Here is a 19,208-nt window from a genome sequence, read left to right as displayed (position 1 = left end):
CATAGTGAGAAAATGATAGCACTCGGTCCTCTCGTTCGCATTGCTGTGGTGATCTCTCTACAAGCTGTTGGTGATAACGGTGTGATGGCCCAAGGCCAGCGTGGCAAAACGTACCAGTGCTTCGAATCAACAGTTTTATTTACAGAATCAGCCGAGTACATCAACGCACAGAATTAAATACTTATTGTAGCTTATTTTGCCCAAGAGCAACTATAAGAGCTCAAAATCAGCTTTCGTGTGGATTAGTAAAAAATATTGCCTATAAGTCGCATCAGATAACTGAATAACGAATCGCCTTTTTCGTCGTCCGTGGCGGCCCACTGGACTATTCCATCATGCAAATATGCCTAGGGTGATCCCACATGTCAGTAAAAGGAATCCATGACTGAGGCAGCCGCCGACTCTGGGGGCGTCACCGGCGCCTCCTCCCCCGTGCCTCTCTGGCACCGACTGCTCTGTGCTGTAGCTCTCCATGGCGACGATGCTGGGTGGATGGAGGCGCGGGCTTAGGACCACCACGACAGGTTCCATCTTCTGCCCTTGTTCCGGCACCGTCACGCTCACCGCGTCCGGCAAGTAGCCCCTGGCACTGACTAAGAGCATGTAGGTTCCGGGCAGCAGCATCCGCCAAAACTCGCCCTGGTCGCTCGATCTGCGCATGAGGGTGACTTCGCCGTTTGAAAACTCCGTAACTGTGGTGCTAAGGTGGGATTTTTTCAGGCAGAGAAAGTATACTAGTGCACAGAGTGCGACCACACAAATAAGAAGAACATAACGCTGAAATTTTCCAGCTGTTGGTCTTACCGACGCACTGCATTTAGCCCTTGCTGCGAGTATGTTCATGTCCCAAAATAGGACTCAAGCTTAAACCATCTTTTTTGCTACTCAGTGAATACCCAGTGCAATTCTTGTACGTCGTTTCTTTATATATTGTTAGCGTTCTGTGTAATGCGCGACCCGACTTCATTCAGCTCGTACCCTACAGCTACAGAAGGTTCACGCTCTTGTGCAATTGGCATCATGCTTAATCAGATTCAATGCAGTGCACGTCGACGACAAGGAACACAGAGGCCAGCTAATACCGCACACAAATGGCTACCGCTCGTAGGCCATTAGAAAAGATTCTTCTTGGCACGCCCTTTTGACTCTGAGCTCATATCAAGCACATAGTTTATTTAACCCCGCCGAAACATTTATGACAAGTGATACCCAGGCCACAGTCGCTTCATATGCGACTTTTCTGGGGCGAATGTAACGTGGCCTGTATCCTTGCCAGAGACTGGTTTTCAGCTTACTTCGTTCTTTCCCATTTATAAAATAATTAGTGACGCGATTTTCTGGCCGCAGAGCTAAACCTTTATGTGAGTGTCGTTTAGGCAATGGCATCGGTTGCAACTGCCAGTCTAGCAGGACAACAGGACAGCGTTCCAGCAACTTTGTAATGGCAGCCAGTTACTTCGTTCCGGAATTTCCGCTTAGAAGTACCCTGACATTGAGAAAGCAATGTATAACTCTGAAGCGAGTGCAACATCATTGCAGCTGCGGGCACCCTGATGAAGCCTTAAAAAGTTATGGTTGCCACCGATTGCAAACACTCCCGGAAGAGTTGCACACGGGTCACCCCAGGGAGCCGTCAGGGGGCCAGGCTTTCAAAATTACATAGAGTAGTTAAGACATTAGGCCTACCCAATATCCCCACGGAGCTCCAAGGTCGACCTTGGAATATGATAGCAATGCATCTTTCCGACTGCAACAATTCCTGGTGGCTAATAATAGCAGACTACTAGTCCAAATGTCCTCTACGAACTGAACTCCTATTTTGCAATGGAATCATTGCGCAGACACAATTCCGGCGATGTAACCACAGACAATAGGCTTCAGTTACCAACTTCAGTTGCTTCATTGCAACCCTGGTATAATTTGTGCCCCGTCACATCAACGCCAAGGTGCCCGAAAACATCGGACCGTCAGAAGAGGTTGCGAAGGCGATCAATCAATCCAAGAAGAAATCGCGCAGACGAATTCCTTTTTTCCTGGCGCAGATCTCCATTGTAAAAAAAAAGCTAAGGCCATTTGGAGTTGCCTTTGGGCCGATGCCTAAATTGTTCGGTTCCAATGGCAGACAAGCAACTGAGGTGTCATCTCCTCAAAAACTTGGGCTGCTAGCAAAATAAAAACTACTGGAGGCAGCTGCTTCTCCTGAACTAATGGACATCGCCATTTGTCCGCTCTTCCTGCGGGCCCATGCATTTTGTTCTTGAAAACTTCAATAGAGCTAAAAACATTTCATTTGTACTGAGTTTCCACTTGTGGCCGGAATGTCTAACGAGACGGAATATCCACCGAGAGGGAAGATTCAATCAAGCCTGAAAGTCCATCGAGACGAAAGTTCCACAGAGACGAAAGGTCTAATAATACGACAGGTATACTGTGCTCATTCGGATGAAGGGGATAGCGATGGGCTTTGCTCAGTTGGGTCACATCCCCCCCAAGCTTAATGAGCGTTCTGGCAATTTTGTTAGTCTTGTGCATGCAGGAGTTCTTCATCAATGCAACCTGTTTCACGTGAGCCACTTATACCACGATTTTCTGGTCAATTCCAGCAATATCATTTGTCACTACAACAGCGAAGTTTTGTTGTGAGCAATGCTAATCGTCGGGGTCTAATCTGTTGGACTCCTCACACACCGTGTGGTCGCATCACTAAGTACACGTACAGACTGGCGTCAGAAAATCGCATTTCAATAATTAATCGTATGCTAGAAAAACGAACAACTCGCACTCGCCAATTTCTTTGAAAACAACGCATGGGCTTCCCTATCGAGTTAGCCGGTGCAATACTAAGAATAAGCTTGGTAATCAACGTGCAGACAAATGCAGCTCGACAGATAGCGGAATAAATATTTGAATTTGTGCAGCATGTGTAGCCAGCCCTGTCAGTATTTCGCTCCGTCGTTTCAAAAAAAGTTGTTCTGCATAGTACAGTTGTAGTGTATTACATCTGCGAAAGCCTGGAAGGGATCCGAGAATGACACACATTGTGAATGCATAAAATTCAGTTGAAACTGGGAATTTCCGAGTAACAGACACTGCGAGGCTTTGTGATCAGCTGTGCGAAAGCGGGGAGGGGCTACGGACTAATTTTATGACGTCTAATTCATAGTGAACGTGCGCTACACTCGAGATACACGGACGTTTTCGCTTGTGTTAATTTGTCGTTGTGCGGCCTTCTAGTTACTTGATGGAACAAGCTACTATCGTTGCCAGGAATGAAGTGGAAACTTTTTGCTCAGTAGCGCAGTACCTTATTCATGCTCGGAGCTGCCATATTCTAGAAATCAAATTGTTCCAAGTTACACAAATGCATTCTTAATATCAATATCTGCAAAGGCCACAGCACCGTTGCACTTTTCTTATTTTTGCGCCGAACGGTCACTCACACAAATCTGCGACTTTCTTCATTTTACGCCATTGGTTAAACTGCTTGGTGAAAATGTAGCTGATGCAGAGTCCCGCAAACATTGCACACGCCAAGAAAAAGAAACGAGTTGGAATTATAAGATCCCTGCACAGTCTAGTAAATGGGTTGCTAAGTCGTAATCAACCGCTAATTTGTCGAACCTCTGTTTGTGTTTTCATTGCATAGACGGGCTTAAATAAGCACGGTTTCCGTCCTTTATGCAGACGCTACCGCAGTATTTAGGATATACAGCCTTAAAAGGAAAAAATACAATGCAACGTCTGCGGACGCGAAATGACCCGATTTCATCTTGTGATGTGATGGACCATGACCAATGTATGTTTCCAAGTTCATGCACACGCACCTATATATATATATATATATATATATATATATATATATATATATATATATATATATATATATATATATATATATATATATATATATATATATATATATATATATGAAATGAGGGGCTCGTTGTAATAAGACAGAAATAAGGGTTGGCAGTCAAGAAAACCTCGGAAAGCAAAGAGGAGGATGTGGTAGGTCATTGAAACAGCTAAAGAATTTGGAAAGAAAGAAAGTGGAGAAAAAAGGCCCGCCAGGTCGGAACCGAACCCACGACCTCCAGAATACCGGTCTGGTGCGATAACCACTACGCTACCGGCGGGGCGACTTTGCCCTCCACTTTCTGGGGTATTTATGTCAATGTAATTTTTTTTCTGTGCTTGGGGGTTGTAGCCAGCGCCACTCCGACTTCTCGGGGTGAAGGGGACCTTCTTTCTTTCGACAACTTTCTCGCTCTTATTTTACCAACTTTCTAACGACAACTTTATCGCTCTTATTTTGCGAAATTAGGCAGTGAAGGTGATTGTAGAGTGCTGCGGGCGTTCATATAATAGGGAAAAGCCTCGATATCTACCCAGACGCAATATCCACCGAGACGAAAGATCCACCGAGACAGAAGGTCCAATCGAGCCTGAATGTCCAACGAGATGAAAGATCTACCGAGAAGGAAGATCCACTGTTGGATCTTTCGTCTCGTTGAACCTTTTCTCTCGTTCGCCCTTTAGACACAGAATCCTGAGTTTCTACTCATCTAGATTTCTTTATAAGCCAGACTGTCTCTGTTCATCGACACGTGAAATTAAAATGTTCAAATGTACTATATTCCTGTCTTCCTATTATCTCCGTATCATGCAAATTCGTAGGGCAGTTTTAATGCATGTTCGACGCATAAGCTCATAATTAAAACCAGCATGAAGCATTTTCTCAGACTTGTAGATTCCACTATACCTTATTGGTTTTCAGCCATTGCTAAATTTATGTGATGGTAAATGCTGTAATCAAGGCATATACAAGGCATATACATGGGTCAGGACAACTGGATTGCACGGCTGGTATTTGAAAAATTCAAGAAGAAGCTATCTGTAAACTTGGTGTGAACATCGTTTACGCGGCTGTAGACGCCACTGGCCTACATGAGCAGTGATTTTGAGCGCGTAATTATTGTTCTTCACGGAGCGAGAACACTCCCAACCTGCCTAACTAGCAAATCTACTTTTTTATCTTGTGTATGCAGATGTACACGCCTTCTGCACACCCATGTGTACACCCCTTCTGCGGCATTGTCCAAGAAAGTGTGGTTCCTCAAAAAGTAACGCACACGCGTGTAAAATGGATAAGTTCCCTCTTTTCGTCTTTTTCTTTTCTTCTGGAGCATGCGCCGACGAGGTAGAGTGAATGTGTATCAAGTACAAATCTAAGTTGAAGTCGAGCGAATCGTCCTGTGTTTCTTTTTCCTTCTGTGTTCCGTCTTTAGCGCTACTACGATGTGGCCAGCTGAAGATTAGGCTTAAGGCCGATGCTAAAAAGCCTTTGAAAAGCTTAGTATAAAAACTGGGTAATATAACCGCGAGCTGCCGCCAGAAAATGTTGTGAATAGCCCCCTCCCCCTGAAAAAACATTTAAAAATCACAACGTCTGAAGCGTAGCATTATTTCAAGCCTTAAACATTGGACGAATGATACATTAGCATTAAAATTTCTAATCTGCGATGGCTTTGCGTCTAAAGCATTGTGTTGCTAAGCTTCGGAACTCGTAATCGGTCTCGACCACTGCGGATGTTTTTCTGGTGGTGTCCAAAAACATAAAATTGGATGTGTAGGCAATTCGGCGCAGGGTAAAGCTTTCCCAGGTGAACTTGGGTGCGTAAATCCCGGCAATTTTGAAATTATAATTTTCACCGAAAACGTCCCCTTATAGCCCTGTTTCGTGGGGGAAATGAATAAAAGTTTGCATCTATCTTGCGAGAAACTAGAATGGAGCGAAGCTTGCGCGTTGAGCTTTTTCCAGAGGTGTTATAGTGTCGCCTCCACCTTTCCTGTCACAGTTGAATGCCAACATTTTTTGTCATCATTTCGTGGCTCATTTTAAATCCCTGGAGACCCGTCCCTCCACTAACGTAAGGAACACCACTGTTCTCGGCCTCGTTCCAGGCGGTGCCGCACACGCATTCAACAAATATTTTGCAAGTAGCTGGGCAAAGCTTCCAGCATCAGAACAAGCGTCACCACCAACCTGAATCCCACGTTTCTCCCACGTATAGTAAGCAGTGCTCCCGGGATATGTGTTCCATCAGGTGCCTTCACGTATCCTCGGAGTGCACGCTGGACTTCCCGTAGCAGGTGAACCATGGCGTTCTTGTTGTCCATCCACAGCCTGCGTAACGTCTGCTCGCTTGGTACTCGGCAGCAAGAGATCGCCAAGTCGAGAACAAGCGTGCCCTCCCGCACGTACGCGTAGTCTTGCACCGAGCCGGGGCGTTTCTTCCAAGCCGCTGCGCTCGTCACACCACCGGGGAAGCCGCGCAAATGGCCTCCGGGGCAATGCGGCGCCCCCTTCTTCATCTCGGGCTGCAGCTGCGCGTAACCTAGCGACAGGTTCCGGAGCACGTCCTCGTCGGGAGCTGCGATGGGCGAGTTCCTACTCAGGAACCCGTTGCGGAACCCGTACGCCACGGCCACGTCGCCGTCGCCACCACGCAAGTGCGCGCCCAGTACGAACCTGCCGCGCCTGATCCATTGCGCCAACAGCTGGGCCTGCTCGCTCAAGCGGCTATCGTCCGTGAGCATCGCGGCCTTATCGTTGAAGTAGTCGGGGAAGCCCGCCAGCTCATCGCCGCCCAGGTCGTCGGCCGAGCAGTCGTCCTTGGGCGTCCCCTGGACTGTGACCGGCTCCAGCCAGAAGATGATGTGCACCTCGGTGCCGTTGACAACGCGCGCCACTGCCTCGTCCTGGTCATACTCCTGAAGCAGGTGCGAGGCAAGTCGTATGAGCTGTTCACTTCCGGCTGGGAAATCCGCCAGCAGGTAGACACGAGGCAACAAGAACGGACGGCGTGGCTTCCGTGAGATGATAAGCACGTACACGGGGCTGCCGGCAACCTTGCCCACGACTTCGAGTCGGCTGAGTGCGGGGAACGCGCTGTGCAGGTCACGAATGGTGTCGCGCCGCCTCTGCATGCTGCGGTATGTCAGGTTGCCTGCGTCGTTCGTGCTCACAGGCGCGTAGAGGCCACTCACAGCGCGTAGCACCAGGAGCACCAGAAGAAGCATCGCGGGGCGTGCAGCTGCCCCATTTGACCCGACATTAAACATACTGATGGGAATGATTGTGTGAAGAAGACAATGATGATTGCAAGTGAAGTGAAAGAGACTTTAATGATCGCCGGCAACAGGCGTAATGTCTCCACTACGCCCGGACGTAGCCACTCGTCGATCCTGGTGGCATTCTACTAACCAACACTTTCGTTACTCACTGCGGGGGTGGACACCCTTGTCCCCGAAGGGAGGGCGTCGGCCCGCAGCTTTCTCTCCGGTGCTGCCGTTCGAGAGCCGTTAGGACCTGCTGGACGGCTGAGAGTTGAATGTCCTTGTCGTAACTGCGTATGGCGTCTTGTAACCACGGCGGAAGGTCGGTTCTGGTTGAAGCTTCGTGTGGTCGCACTTCACATCATCATCATCATCATCATCACCAGCCTATATACGCCCACTGCAGGGCAAAGGCCTCTCCCATTATTCTCCAATTACCTCGGTCCTGTGCCAACTGTGACTAATTTATCCCCGCAAACTTCTTGATCTCATCTGCCCATCTAACTTTCTGCCGCCCCCTGCAACGCTTGCCTTCTCTAGGGATCCACTTCACAATCCCATAATAAATGGGCGGCTGTTGCCCTGGAGTTACTGCACAACACACACTTGTCGTCCGTGTAGAGTTCTGGTTGGATATGTTTCATAATGACCGGGGTCATTAATGAATTTGTCTGTAGCTGTCTGAACGTAGACGCTTGTTCTCTAGTCAACTCGGGGTGAGGCGGTGCCAGCACCCTCCTGTTGTTCCTGTAATACTTAGTGATACCCTGAAAGGTATCGTACCTATCCTTTGTCTCCGTCCACCACTCTACAGACGAATTCATTACAGCCGCGCGGCTGCAATAAATATGTTTCTCAGGATGTGACACCTGCTCCACGAGCATTACTAGAACCCTATAGAAGACATCTTTCCGCAACTCCTTTAGGAAAACAACATCCAATATTCAGTTACAAAAACCATTAGGAAAGGGGTGAAGAAAACTTAAGCATGTGGGATTTCTGCAAAGAATTAGAAAAACAGCAGAAAGAAATACATACTTATAAGCTCATGAGAACAAAGTACAGTGAAATAGTAGATTTCCGAAAATTAAGCTCATATTTCCTGAACATACAGTACAGGAAATTCGCTGGTGTTAAGCCGACGACATTTCTTTATGTTGGTCAGGTGAGCAGCCGCCGTGAAAGGTGTAATAGGGAGGGATAATCCGGACGTGTGCTGCAAATAGGCGTTTCTGTGGCTTGTGTAGAATTGTTCCTGTGGCGCTCTCTCCATGTTACTGGACAGGGCATGGATAACTCAGCAGTAAATCGCGGATTTTTTAGGCACACGTGCTAGTACTAAAATGTGCGGCGAGGTTCTGGGGTATCCGCCGAGGAATCACTGTTGATGGTCTCCTCGGTTCAAGTCTGGGAGGAGTCCTGGGCTCTCTGTGTCACCGGACCCAATGTACAAAAAATCAGACCACTGTGGAGAAAGGCGCACTGGTTTGAACGAGTAATTCCTGAGAGAAACTGTTCTTTCCTACGGTTAAGCAGAATTATAAAGGAATAACTGCTCTCTGATGGTCTCGAGTGTCACCCTTTGTGGGGTTGCAATGGGTGTAGGAGATTTTATGAGTGCCTTTTCTTCTCAAATCCGCAATAGCCGCAATATTTGGTTCATGGCCTAGTACCAAAAGCTAAAAGTAGCTAAAGGTACCAAAAGTAGTCGATGCCTACTTCCTGGTACCACAACTAGTCGATACCCTGGCATCGGCGTCAGACCTATTCATAGAACGTGTTCAGTTGTGGTTCCTGATGGGAACTTTCCATGGAATTGAAGCCAGGTGAACCGATTGTGGCTCCCATAGCTTCTAGGTTAAATTATTTTTCGAGTTTTCTGGGTGACTTTGTCATGAAGTTGAATTTCACTTGCCGGTTATTCTGACTAAAATGGCTAGGGCAAACGTGCGTGATATCTTAAACAGCGCACCTCCAGCTTTGTGGAGGTACCTCGTAAAGTGGCAGCCACTAAGACGGGTTTTGTTTTCGAGGACGAAGCCGTGGTATCGCAGAACTGGTGCGGCCAAAATTAATGGTAGAAACACGTAGGGTATATACTAGAGGTACAGGCGTGTTTTTATTAATAGAAAGGTAGATATAAAAGGCCGAGACTACTAAGACCGCACTGTGACAAGTGCTGTCTTAGTAGGGGATAGTGAGAGGTTCAAATATGGGCTCGAAGAATTGGTCCCGCATCTTAATGACTGACAGATAGGATGGGAAGGTTTTGGTGAACAGACAGGAGCCCTGACGACACCTAAGCACTTGTTATGAGTTGGGAACGCAGGACGAGGAATAAACATTTAATTGAGCATTCAATGTTGTTTGTTGTGGCCAATGTTGTTGGGCTGACCACCAGGTGGGAGATCTTCTTAGTCCAGGAAGCCCTGGGTCTTGGCGGCCTGTCTCGCCCAGCACACGAGGGGTGGTGGGGATGGGATCTATGTAACGGTCAGCCAGGTCTCTGAGTAATTGTTGGTCGTCCTCTTGGTATTGGTGAATGAGACGCGGGATATGGTGTGCGGCGGCTGCCTTCCTTTATGTAATCCCGATTAGCTTTTCGAGAATGCGCCAACTTCAGAGGTTGCTCAGCGTGCCTTGTAGTTGGTCCCAAAATTGGCTCCAATTATGTCTACTGATATTATGTGGATAGTCGGTGGCCTCAGCAGTAATTTGAGCTATTCGGAGCTTGAGGGTACGGCTGGTTCTTCCTTTTTTTCCACCGCTTGATAATGCTTCTCCGAGCCTCCCGTAGGTGTAGGCGGTGCGGATCAGTGCCAGGGTCATCGGTGGTAAGCTGAATTGTTCTGGTGTGTTTGTGTAGAAACCAATTGGATAATTCCTTCTGACCATTGCTCAATGGAATCGAAGTTGGTCTGTTGGGTCTCCTCACGGAATGCTTTCCATTCAGTGATCTTTGCTTTTCCAAGGTGTTGCGGGGTTCCGTAATGGGAAACAACAGACGGTATTATATAGTGATCGCTCCCTAATGTCTCATCCAGTGGGAGCCACTCCAAGTGTCTGATGTTATAAGAGAAGGTGAGATCAGGGGTTATGTCTAGAGCACTGCACGGGCCTGATTTTAAGGCCCGAGCCCGGCCCGAGCCCGCTTTGTGAAGCCCGAGCCCGACCCGGGCCCGTAACACCGAGCCCGGCCCCGGCCCGGGCCCGGGCATTCATAAGTGAGCCTAGCCCCGTCCCGGCCAGGGCCCATCGTCTCAAGCCCAGGCCCGGCCCGGGCCCGTCGTCGCAATCCCAGGCCCGGCCCGGGCCCGTCGTCTCAAGCCCACGCCCAGCCCGGGCACGGTCTTTTTTTTTTTTTGAGCCTATGGAGGGCCCGCATGTGTGTGACCAGGCCTAGTCTTAGACGTTGAAGAAAATTAGATTATTATATTTGGTCGAGTGTCTTCGTAGCGGGAAATCAGACGGAGCATCTAGTCTGTACAAGCACGCCCTGAATTGTAACGCAAAAAAAGGGTTTAAAAGTACACGTGGTTTAGCTCACACCGTCTGCAGTTCACGCCACATGGGCGTAATAATAGCTCGTATTCTTACACGAGAGACACCATCACCTTTGATGACCAGACTCTTGGCAACTTCATGTGGTTGTTTCGGTTACAAGTTGGTATTAATGAAATTTCTTGCTCTCCATTTGAATCCACGAGTATGTGCGTGCGTTGAAATATTTTCCCAGGAGTGGTTGTTAAGCGGTGGCGCTTCTCTAGCACGCGAGTTTGATTTCCAGCCACGGCAGCCGCATTTAGATTGGTTCGACATCTAAAACACACGTACATAAACATAGGTGCACAGCTCCAGGGTGGCTTAATTAATTCCTTCCCATCTAGGGCATTCCTTGTAACCATATCTTTGATATGTTATACACCAAAATATAAAATCTTGATGCAGTACATGAAATGTCATTAAAGTTACAGTATAGTGACTATCAGCCCTAGCAAAACACGTTTTTAAAACAATGTGTACAACTAACACCAAGAAGCGCATAAAAGTATACTCAGAATATTCAATGTTATGCTCTTTTATACACTTCACGTCAGAACTATTAACGGCCGGGCCTATGAATTCAAGCCAGAGCCCGGCCCCGGGCCCGTGGCGTTGAGCCCGAGCCCGGCCCGGGCCCGCGGCACTGAGCCCGAGCCCAGCCCGGGCCCGCGGCACTGAGCCCGGGCCCGGCCCGGGCCCCCCGATAATCGACTTCGGGCGGCCCGGCCCGGCCCGCGGGCCGGGTCGGGCCCGGGCTTTCGGGTCAGCCCGGGCCCGTGCAGTGCTCTAGTTGTGTCCCTGGATACACCATTTCCTATTCTGGTTGGGGTGCTTGGGCCATTCCAGAGAGTTAACTGATATTGCTGCGCCATGCTGTACACGTCTGCTCCCTTTTTGGTGGTTCCGCGATAGCCCCAGGCTACATAGGGAGCACTGAAGTCACCTAAGGGGACGAGTTTGTACCCCTGAGCTTGTCGGTTTGCTGGTTGTATCAGGTGACTCAAAATGGTGAAGAACGCCTGTGTGGGACTGTAGATGTTTAATATAAACAGACTTGCTTGGGATTTTGTTTTCGGCAGGATCTCAATAAACGTGTATTCCAATGATGAAGAAAAATGGTGCTGCACCGTTGTGTGGTCTTTCTTGACGAGGATTACAGCGCGGTACTTGCCCGTAGTAAAGTAGGTGTTGTAACCACAGACAGACGTGGTCTGGTCTGTTTCTGCCTCTTGAATCGCGGTGACATCTGGGTCGTGTAACTGACTGTAGTCAAGCAAACTTCGTTTTTCATTAGTTAGGGATCTGCTATTCCACTGCCAAATTGTGAGCTTGTTGTATGTTTGCGTAATATTCTGCGGTCTGGTCATCCGCAGGGAGGGGCATTCATGTGCGCGTTGTCTTCAGATATGTTTTGTTTCTTGTGGGCTAGATCGCTTTACTGTTCTAGGGCGGAGCATCGCCGGTGAATCCTATCGAGCTCTGTACGTAACTGCTGGACAGCTTGTCGACTTTGGTTTGGTGTTTACGAAGGGCTTTGTGAAGGCGCGACTGTTGTTGCTGAAGTGCTTGTTCTGAGGGCACCATCCTGTATTCTAGTGCAGCTACGCGTTCATTTGTCTTTTCGCAGAGCTACATTAGGGAGCTATCTCTTGTCGTGTTGTGTGCCGTCAAGACGCTAAATTGAAGTTCAATTTGTTTTGCAATCAATTGTGTGCTTGGCTCAGTGTCGGGCACTGAAGTACACCCTGGGTTTACATCATTGTTGTCCGCGTTATTCCAGGTGGGAGGTTTTGAGGTGGATGGCAGTTGAAATGGGGTAGATGGGAGTTGTGGTGTGTGATGCATGTTGTGAGATTGTGTATGGTGTGAGGGGAGAGGTTGATCAGTGGAAGGATTGGTTAGCGTCTGCGACCAGCTCACCTTGTCGGTTCTTGTTGTTCTTGCTTCTTTTATGGGGCTTGGCTTGGTCGGAAGGGGGGGGGGCATTGTTCCCTGTCCTGTTGAGGGTTCTGAGTTGCCGTTGATGTTCGGTTTGCAGTTGTGGTCTGCTCCGCTTGGTTTCTAGGGACACGCGGTGGTGGGTTGGGTTTTAGACGGCGTTTGCAGTCCTTGCTTGCGGTTTAGTGAGACAAACCACATAGTTTGCACTTTGGGACGCAGTGGTGATCAGGCAGCGGATTTCCCGAGCCACACGAGGAACAGATTTTTCTATCCGGAGTGGGGCATACGTCTGGTCTATGGCCAAGTTCCCCGCAGAGAGAGCAGTACTGGTGTGTTCTTTTGTAAGGTCGGCATCGAGTGAGTGTGCAGGCTACTTTTAGGTAAAAGGGAACGTGAGGTCCTTCGAACGCGACAACAGCGGTATTAGAGTGCCCCAGCACCCTGGCGTGAAGAATTCAGGGACCAGTGGTGATTAAAATGGCTGCCAGTTCTTCCTCCGTCGTCCCGGATTCAAGGCTATGAGAGACCCCTCGGAATGTATTTGGAGGCGGCTTGACGTATGCAGAGTTAGTAGGTTGCGCCTTCAAGTTTAATTTGCGTGATCGTGCTGAGTACTTCTGCCAGGTCCTCGCTTGCGGTACTTGTGAAGATCAAGCTCTGATCCCACTGTGTTTGTATTGTTACTTGCCTGTAGTAATATCTTAATGGTATGTTCCCAGCTCTGGCAAATCCTTGCGTGATTATTTTGTCTGACCATTTTGACAGGCAGAGCCCCGTGCGTGGGCGGTAGATAATTTTGTATTCGTTGTCAGGAACCGTTGGTTGGGTGGGTCGGCGCGATTGGTTAGCTGTTGATGTCTTTATGGACCCCTCAAAGGGTTGAGCGATCTAGTTAGGCATTGGTTCTTTTGCTGGAGGCGAACGTCCAAGTTGAATGGGGCTAGAGGCGCGTTGTTTAAAAATTTCACCTTGTCTTACTTGAGTGCTTGCTTGTTTGCGGGCCCGCTGGATCTTTATCCCTGGTCCTGCTGGGGGGATGGTACGGCCACTGTTGTAGTCGTATTCCATAGATTGGTTACCGCCAGGATCACCTGATGAGTTTTCAGCAGTTGCCATGTTTCGCCCATTTGCAGGGTAAGCCTTGCCACTCGTGCTTTGGTGGGGGGTCAACGCGGCATAAGGGTGAGGACCAGGCACCACATTTGCGGCGGATGCTGCATCGGGCAGTGAGCAGTCGCATTCCATTGTTTGATTTCCAGCTGAATCTTCTGATGGATTTTGAGCGGCGCCCATAGCTTGCCGTCGCGCAGATAATGTAGTTGAGATGGTGGCAAGGCGAGTAGTAGGTGCCACAGCAGCAGTTCCAGCTGTCAGGCGGCAAGCGCCCAACCTTCGTGGTTAGGGTTAGCTAAACGCTCAGGCTGGTCCGGGTCTTTCAGTCAGGGAGACAGTCTGTACTCACACCAGCAAACCTGATGAGTACTGTCCGACCAGGGTCACTTCACGGTCACACTGGTGCCATTTTAGGGAGATACTTAACGAAGAACCGCAAAAGTAACATAAAAGCAATGGAAACCGAATTGCTGAGCTTCTTTTTCATCGCCGTCTCCTTGGGAAGGCAAAAAAATAATATGCATTTAACGCCGCTGAGTGATTCCACGAGTTTCTCGCTCGAGTAACGTTTGCTCGTGTTTCATAGAAACTGATGCGCCTTATCAAGGGTGTTACAGGGAAGACTTTAGGTTTTTTTAAAAAAATTGGCTTTCGGGGTTATCATTCTCTTTCTTGCGCGAAGTGATCAGAGGCCGTGGCGGACGCCATAAAACGGCTTCCAAGCGCTATTTACTTAAATAATAAACTAAAATTTGGTAATTACCTTTCGAATTGTTCCAATTAGGCGTTTAATTGTAAAAAGAGAATTGTAGAGTATCATCAAGCAAACCGCTAGCCATCATTAGATTCGCAAAGTTATAATTTCATACAATGCTACAGCGCTCAGAACCCTAGCTCTCCAGATGAGCGCAGCGTGCCCCGTGCGGCAGCTGAGCGCCGCAAAGCCACGCCCACGCGCTCATGTTACTCAGAGCTGTACACGTCACACACCCACCACGAGTTATCCTCGGCTTTGTATTCGCACGCACACGGCGGACACGGCGCAACCAAGGTAAATATAACTGGTAGCGAAGCTTCCATAGAACCCCATACGTTCAGAAAATGGCGGCTCTTAAGCTGCTCATGGGGCTTAGCGCCATCTGTGTGAGGAGGGAGCACTTCCGGCGGAACAAAAAATAAACAGGATGTGACGCAATATCCGGTAAGAAAGTGACGTCATTTTGGTAGCATTAGCGGGAAAATTTGACTTCAAAATAGCCGTAGCAGGCCTCTGATCGCTGAGGGCTCATGTCATTGCCATCTGACGCAAGTTGGCGAGCCCTTGGCGTTTGCGCTTCAAGTCAACGCCAGCTTCTACTCGTGACTAGAGAAACGTACTTTAGCATACTGTCGTATGATTTGCCTCGGTGTTTATAAAACATCTTGCATCTTCTCTGAACCTTTATTCTGTATTCATGCCTTCCACTGCTGTATAAAAGCAATCAGTTGTTTATTTTGATTGCAGTGGGTGGCAAACGTAGCCCCCCCCCCCAGACCGGAATTTTTTTTCTGCCTTGGGATACACAGCACAAAATGACACTTGCCCACTCTCTCCGGCCCCTCTTTCATATAAAAAACGTGCCCACTCCTTACGCCGATACCAATTTCTACCAACGCCACTGCTAAGTTTAATTGCGTCGCACATACGCAGGTGTTGCGTGCGTGCCTTAAGTATGGATCAAGGTTATATAATGCTTGCTCAGTTTGTGTACTTCTGTTCTAAGAGAACAAATAACGCACAGTCATGCTATAATCAAGACATATGAATTTTATTCCAGGATAAACATAAAACAAATTTACCACACTGCACAAAATCAGCACGTATACAATAGGTACAAAATGTTCGTGGACACTACATGCATTATGATTTTCCATACGCGCCGAAAAATTGACTTTACCCGTAACACATAGCATTATGAGCAATGAAAGCGTCAACAGCAGAACTACTTCGAAACAAGAGAAAAGAACTAGGCACTGCATCTTGACGCAGAAAACCGGGCCGCAGGAATGCCGATTCACGAAAGTGCCGCGAGCACACCGCAGCTGTCCCGGCGTCTTATCAAGTAGACAAGGGTTTCTACAGAAGTTCACTCAGCATTCACGCCTGCAATTTCCTGGTTGCATTATTAGGCAAGTGTCGCAACAGATAAGTAAGAAGAGGAAAAATGGATCAATGCAAACGAAAGCGACGGCAGTATGTAAAAGCACATAGCAGGAAAGATCTGGCACCAGCGCAGCACGGAGCAGCACAACACACTACTGCTATGGAAATAATGCCTGCGCATACAAGTGCGGGAAGCAAGGAGCACTACAAGCGTTGTAATGCAATACAGAAGACACTGAGATAGACAATTAAAGCGACTCGTTTAAATTCGAGTCGTACTACGCTGAGACGTCCTAGAGTAAATGACACCACTTGCTCCGAGCCAGCCTGAGGTGAAATCAAGAGATAACTGTGACATAACAAAGCTAGCTTTAGACCCATTTTTTTTCGAAGCACCACCACGTCCCCTTACAACCCCCGTGCACGTATTAACAGTACTATAGTTTCGCGTTACCTGTGGAAATGAGAGGAAAATGGTGCAGTAAAACGCCAGGCGTACGGGAGTTGCTGTTGCAACCTTGTAGTACAGCACATCATTTCCGTAGGTACCGAGGGAAGCGCTCCGCTCCAACCATTGGCAGCATCGTCCCGTAGTTCATCGTGCCCGCCGGGCACTGTACTAAACGTGTTCACCGACGATACAACGCACCTCGCAACTCCACGCACAGCAAAAATTAAGTGCACACCAAATTAACAAGAAAAACAAATGCAAATTCGCACCACCAAAACACGCGAGGGGCGTTTCCTAGCAGACGAACTTTAGGAGCGCCTTTCCGTACACTACAAGGACTGCATCAAAGATCACAGAGCAATGACGTGTGCCATTCTTCAGAGGGCGCTACAAAAAAGGTTTTTGAGAATGAACAGCATTTTCATAAATTTTTTACACACTGTGCCTAAATAAATGCGATTCAGAAATAAATATCTTTCGCAAAATATAAATGTTGTTTTATTGTTGAACAAAACTTGGTTTTTTGTTACTAGTGTTTGTTCCCTCCTCACCTAGTCGCGCTTCAATCGCCACTCCCATAAGCCCCCATGCTGATGTCGCTGGCAATAGGTTCTGAACCGCTTTTTGCCCGAAGCTTCGCTACCATTTATATTTACCTTGGCGCAACTTTCCGTTCGAGCGCAAGATCAAGCGCGCCTCTCCGCACAGGCCGTGACGACGAGTGATATATCAGTGTAAAAATGTATTCTGTCACCGGGAGCGATACTCGAGCGATACGCACCACATGCAGTTGTTACCGTCATGTGCCCTTAGCAACGTATGCGTCATACATTTAGAACAGACCATGGGCACGTAGGTCCTCTCTCGACAGGATGTGGAGAGAGAGGACCTACAACTACATTGTACAATTTCTTTCCATCCGCTTAAGATAGGGGAGGTCACCTCTAATCTAATGAAACTAGGGGACCAAGGGCCTCGCCAAGGCTCAGTACTTTCTACCCTGGATTTTAACATCGCGCTTCTGGATTTTCTGGAACTAGAGAAAATACTCAACCTGCGCCACGCCGTATATGCAGATGATGTCACCTTATGAACAGGCACGGACGCCCTCGGTGACCTGCAGGGGACGCTTCAACTCGCCGCTGCAGCCGTAAACCAATACGCCAAGGAATCTGGCCTGTCCTCTCCGCCGCAGAAGTCGGAGGTCCCTATTGTAGCGAAAGCTACAGTAAGCTACGTCAAGCAGTCTTCGCGGGGTGACCAGTTTTGACCTTGGGAGGTAGAGGTCAAACCACACCCCCTTCCTTAAGCGCCGGGATTGGAGCAGCGCCCGATGGCGGGGAGAGATCGGCGAGGAAGGAACGGAGAAGCGCGCGGGACCCGTGCCGCCACCTGGCAGAGGAAGTCGAGGACACCGCCGCCGCAGCAATAAGTGCGCGCGATGAAGGAAGGCGACGTGCGCGCAGAGCCGTGTGTGATGGAGTAGGACGAACATCCAGCTGTGGTCGTTCGTACAGCGGCAACGCTTAAACAATGCGGTGAGGCCAAAAAGAGGAAACACGGTACTGTTGCGTCCAGCTTCCCTACCTTCAAGTCTTACGCGTTATTGTGAGCTTCCTTCATTTGTTTGTACGAAGGCAGCCCATAAAGCAAAAAAATGACGACATCTAAATCCCCTTGGAAGGCCACAACATCAAACACACCAAGACACTCCGCATCCTAGGCCTTACAGCACAAGCCGACACTAAAAACGACTCCCTGCTTTAGCATCTAAAAAGGACCACGGATCAAGTCATACATATGATCCGCCGGGTTACAAACAGGCACAATGGGATGAAACAACGTGTTACGGTGAGGTTGGTACAAGTATTTGCCTTGTCACGTATTACGTATACCAGCCTCATATGTGATGCTGAGCAGCACCAAACGTTTCCAAATAGGCGTGGTAACGCGAAAGGAACTCAAGCAAGCGTCGGGGTTACCAATGGGTACTTCAACCGATAAAATACTCAAAATGGGACTGTACAATAGCGTTGACGAGATCCCCCGCACGGGGCACCTTGAGTAATCTTGGTGACGGTATTGGCGACATTGTGGACCCCGAGCCCCCAAGCATAAGCTGTATCCAACCGGGGCGATGAGTTTATAGGTGGAGGGTGAGAAACCACGAATGGTGGCCGTCGCAGGCCAGGTCAAGCTCCGGCGGATGGGCTCCCGGTCTGTTTGTCAGGCAGGGAGCTCCGAGACCTCTCTCGGTATCAGGGTAACCCGAGCGAAGGAAGTACCCCCTTTCCCTGGTTTTATACCACAGCATATGGTATTTTCAAGCCCCCCCCCCCCCCCCAAACGTGATCAGTCCCTTAAAAGGGGCCACACTGAAGTTTTTTCCTGCTTTGCCTTCCATCTCGCTCCCAAAGCCAGATAACTACCCTCGTTTTTCGATTTCCGGTTACCGCTGAATCCGTATTTCTTGTTTCGAAATTCCTTGAAGGTATATCGGAAAAACATACGACTCCAAAAAGCTCAGAACTGGTTAAGTGCTAGTTGAAGTAAAAACTCAGCAGCAATCCACAATCCTCCTGAAACAAACCCGCATGGCAGATCTGGAGATCAGGGTCACTTACCCACCACAGCCTCAACAGCTCTCAGGGTGTGATCTCTGAGGGAGGCAGATCTCATTTCCGAAACCGATGCCGACCTTTTGCAAGGCTTTAGGGATCAGGGCGTCACGGCTGTAAAGCGCATATCCATACGCTGCGATGCCAAACAGATAGAAACTAAACACATTATCCTAACCTTCGATCCATCCACCCTTCCAGAATCCATAAATGCCGGTTATATACATCGTTCTGTCCACCCGTACATCCCGAACCCACGGTGCTGCTTCAGGTGCCAACG

At 48.6% G+C, this 19,208-nt stretch overlaps 1 protein-coding gene across 1 annotated transcript; it reads right to left on the bottom strand.

Annotated features, from left to right (window-relative positions):
- Positions 1-333: 333 nt before the first annotated feature.
- On the bottom strand, positions 334-7,083 carry LOC144154869 (carboxypeptidase M-like). The gene is made up of 2 exons (XM_077685950.1): positions 6,047-7,083; positions 334-652 (listed from the first exon to the last, which is right to left on the bottom strand). The coding sequence occupies exons 1-2, from the start codon at positions 7,081-7,083 to the stop codon at positions 334-336; spliced, it is 1,356 nt and encodes a 451-aa protein (XP_077542076.1).
- Between the last annotated feature and the right edge of the window lie 12,125 nt (positions 7,084-19,208).

Source organism: Haemaphysalis longicornis, unplaced genomic scaffold (genome assembly GCF_048455015.1).
Source record: "Haemaphysalis longicornis isolate Haplotype H1 unplaced genomic scaffold, Haemaphysalis longicornis Haplotype H1 scaffold_1, whole genome shotgun sequence".
Classification (NCBI taxonomy): domain Eukaryota; kingdom Metazoa; phylum Arthropoda; class Arachnida; order Ixodida; family Ixodidae; genus Haemaphysalis; species Haemaphysalis longicornis.
The sequence above is the reverse complement of the archived record's forward strand: the minus strand, read 5'-3'. Positions and strand labels throughout refer to the sequence as shown.

What these genes read in the sequence shown, in the direction of transcription:
- LOC144154869 (XM_077685950.1), bottom strand. Translation starts at nt 7,083, where the DNA reads ATGCTTCTTCTGGTGCTCCTGGTGCTACGCGCTGTGAGTGGCCTCTAC. An exon ending in GGGAGAAACGTGGGATTCAG is followed by an intron (nt 653 to 6,046) that starts GTTGGTGGTGAC and finishes CCTCATGCGCAG; the next exon opens with ATCGAGCGACCAGGGCGAGT.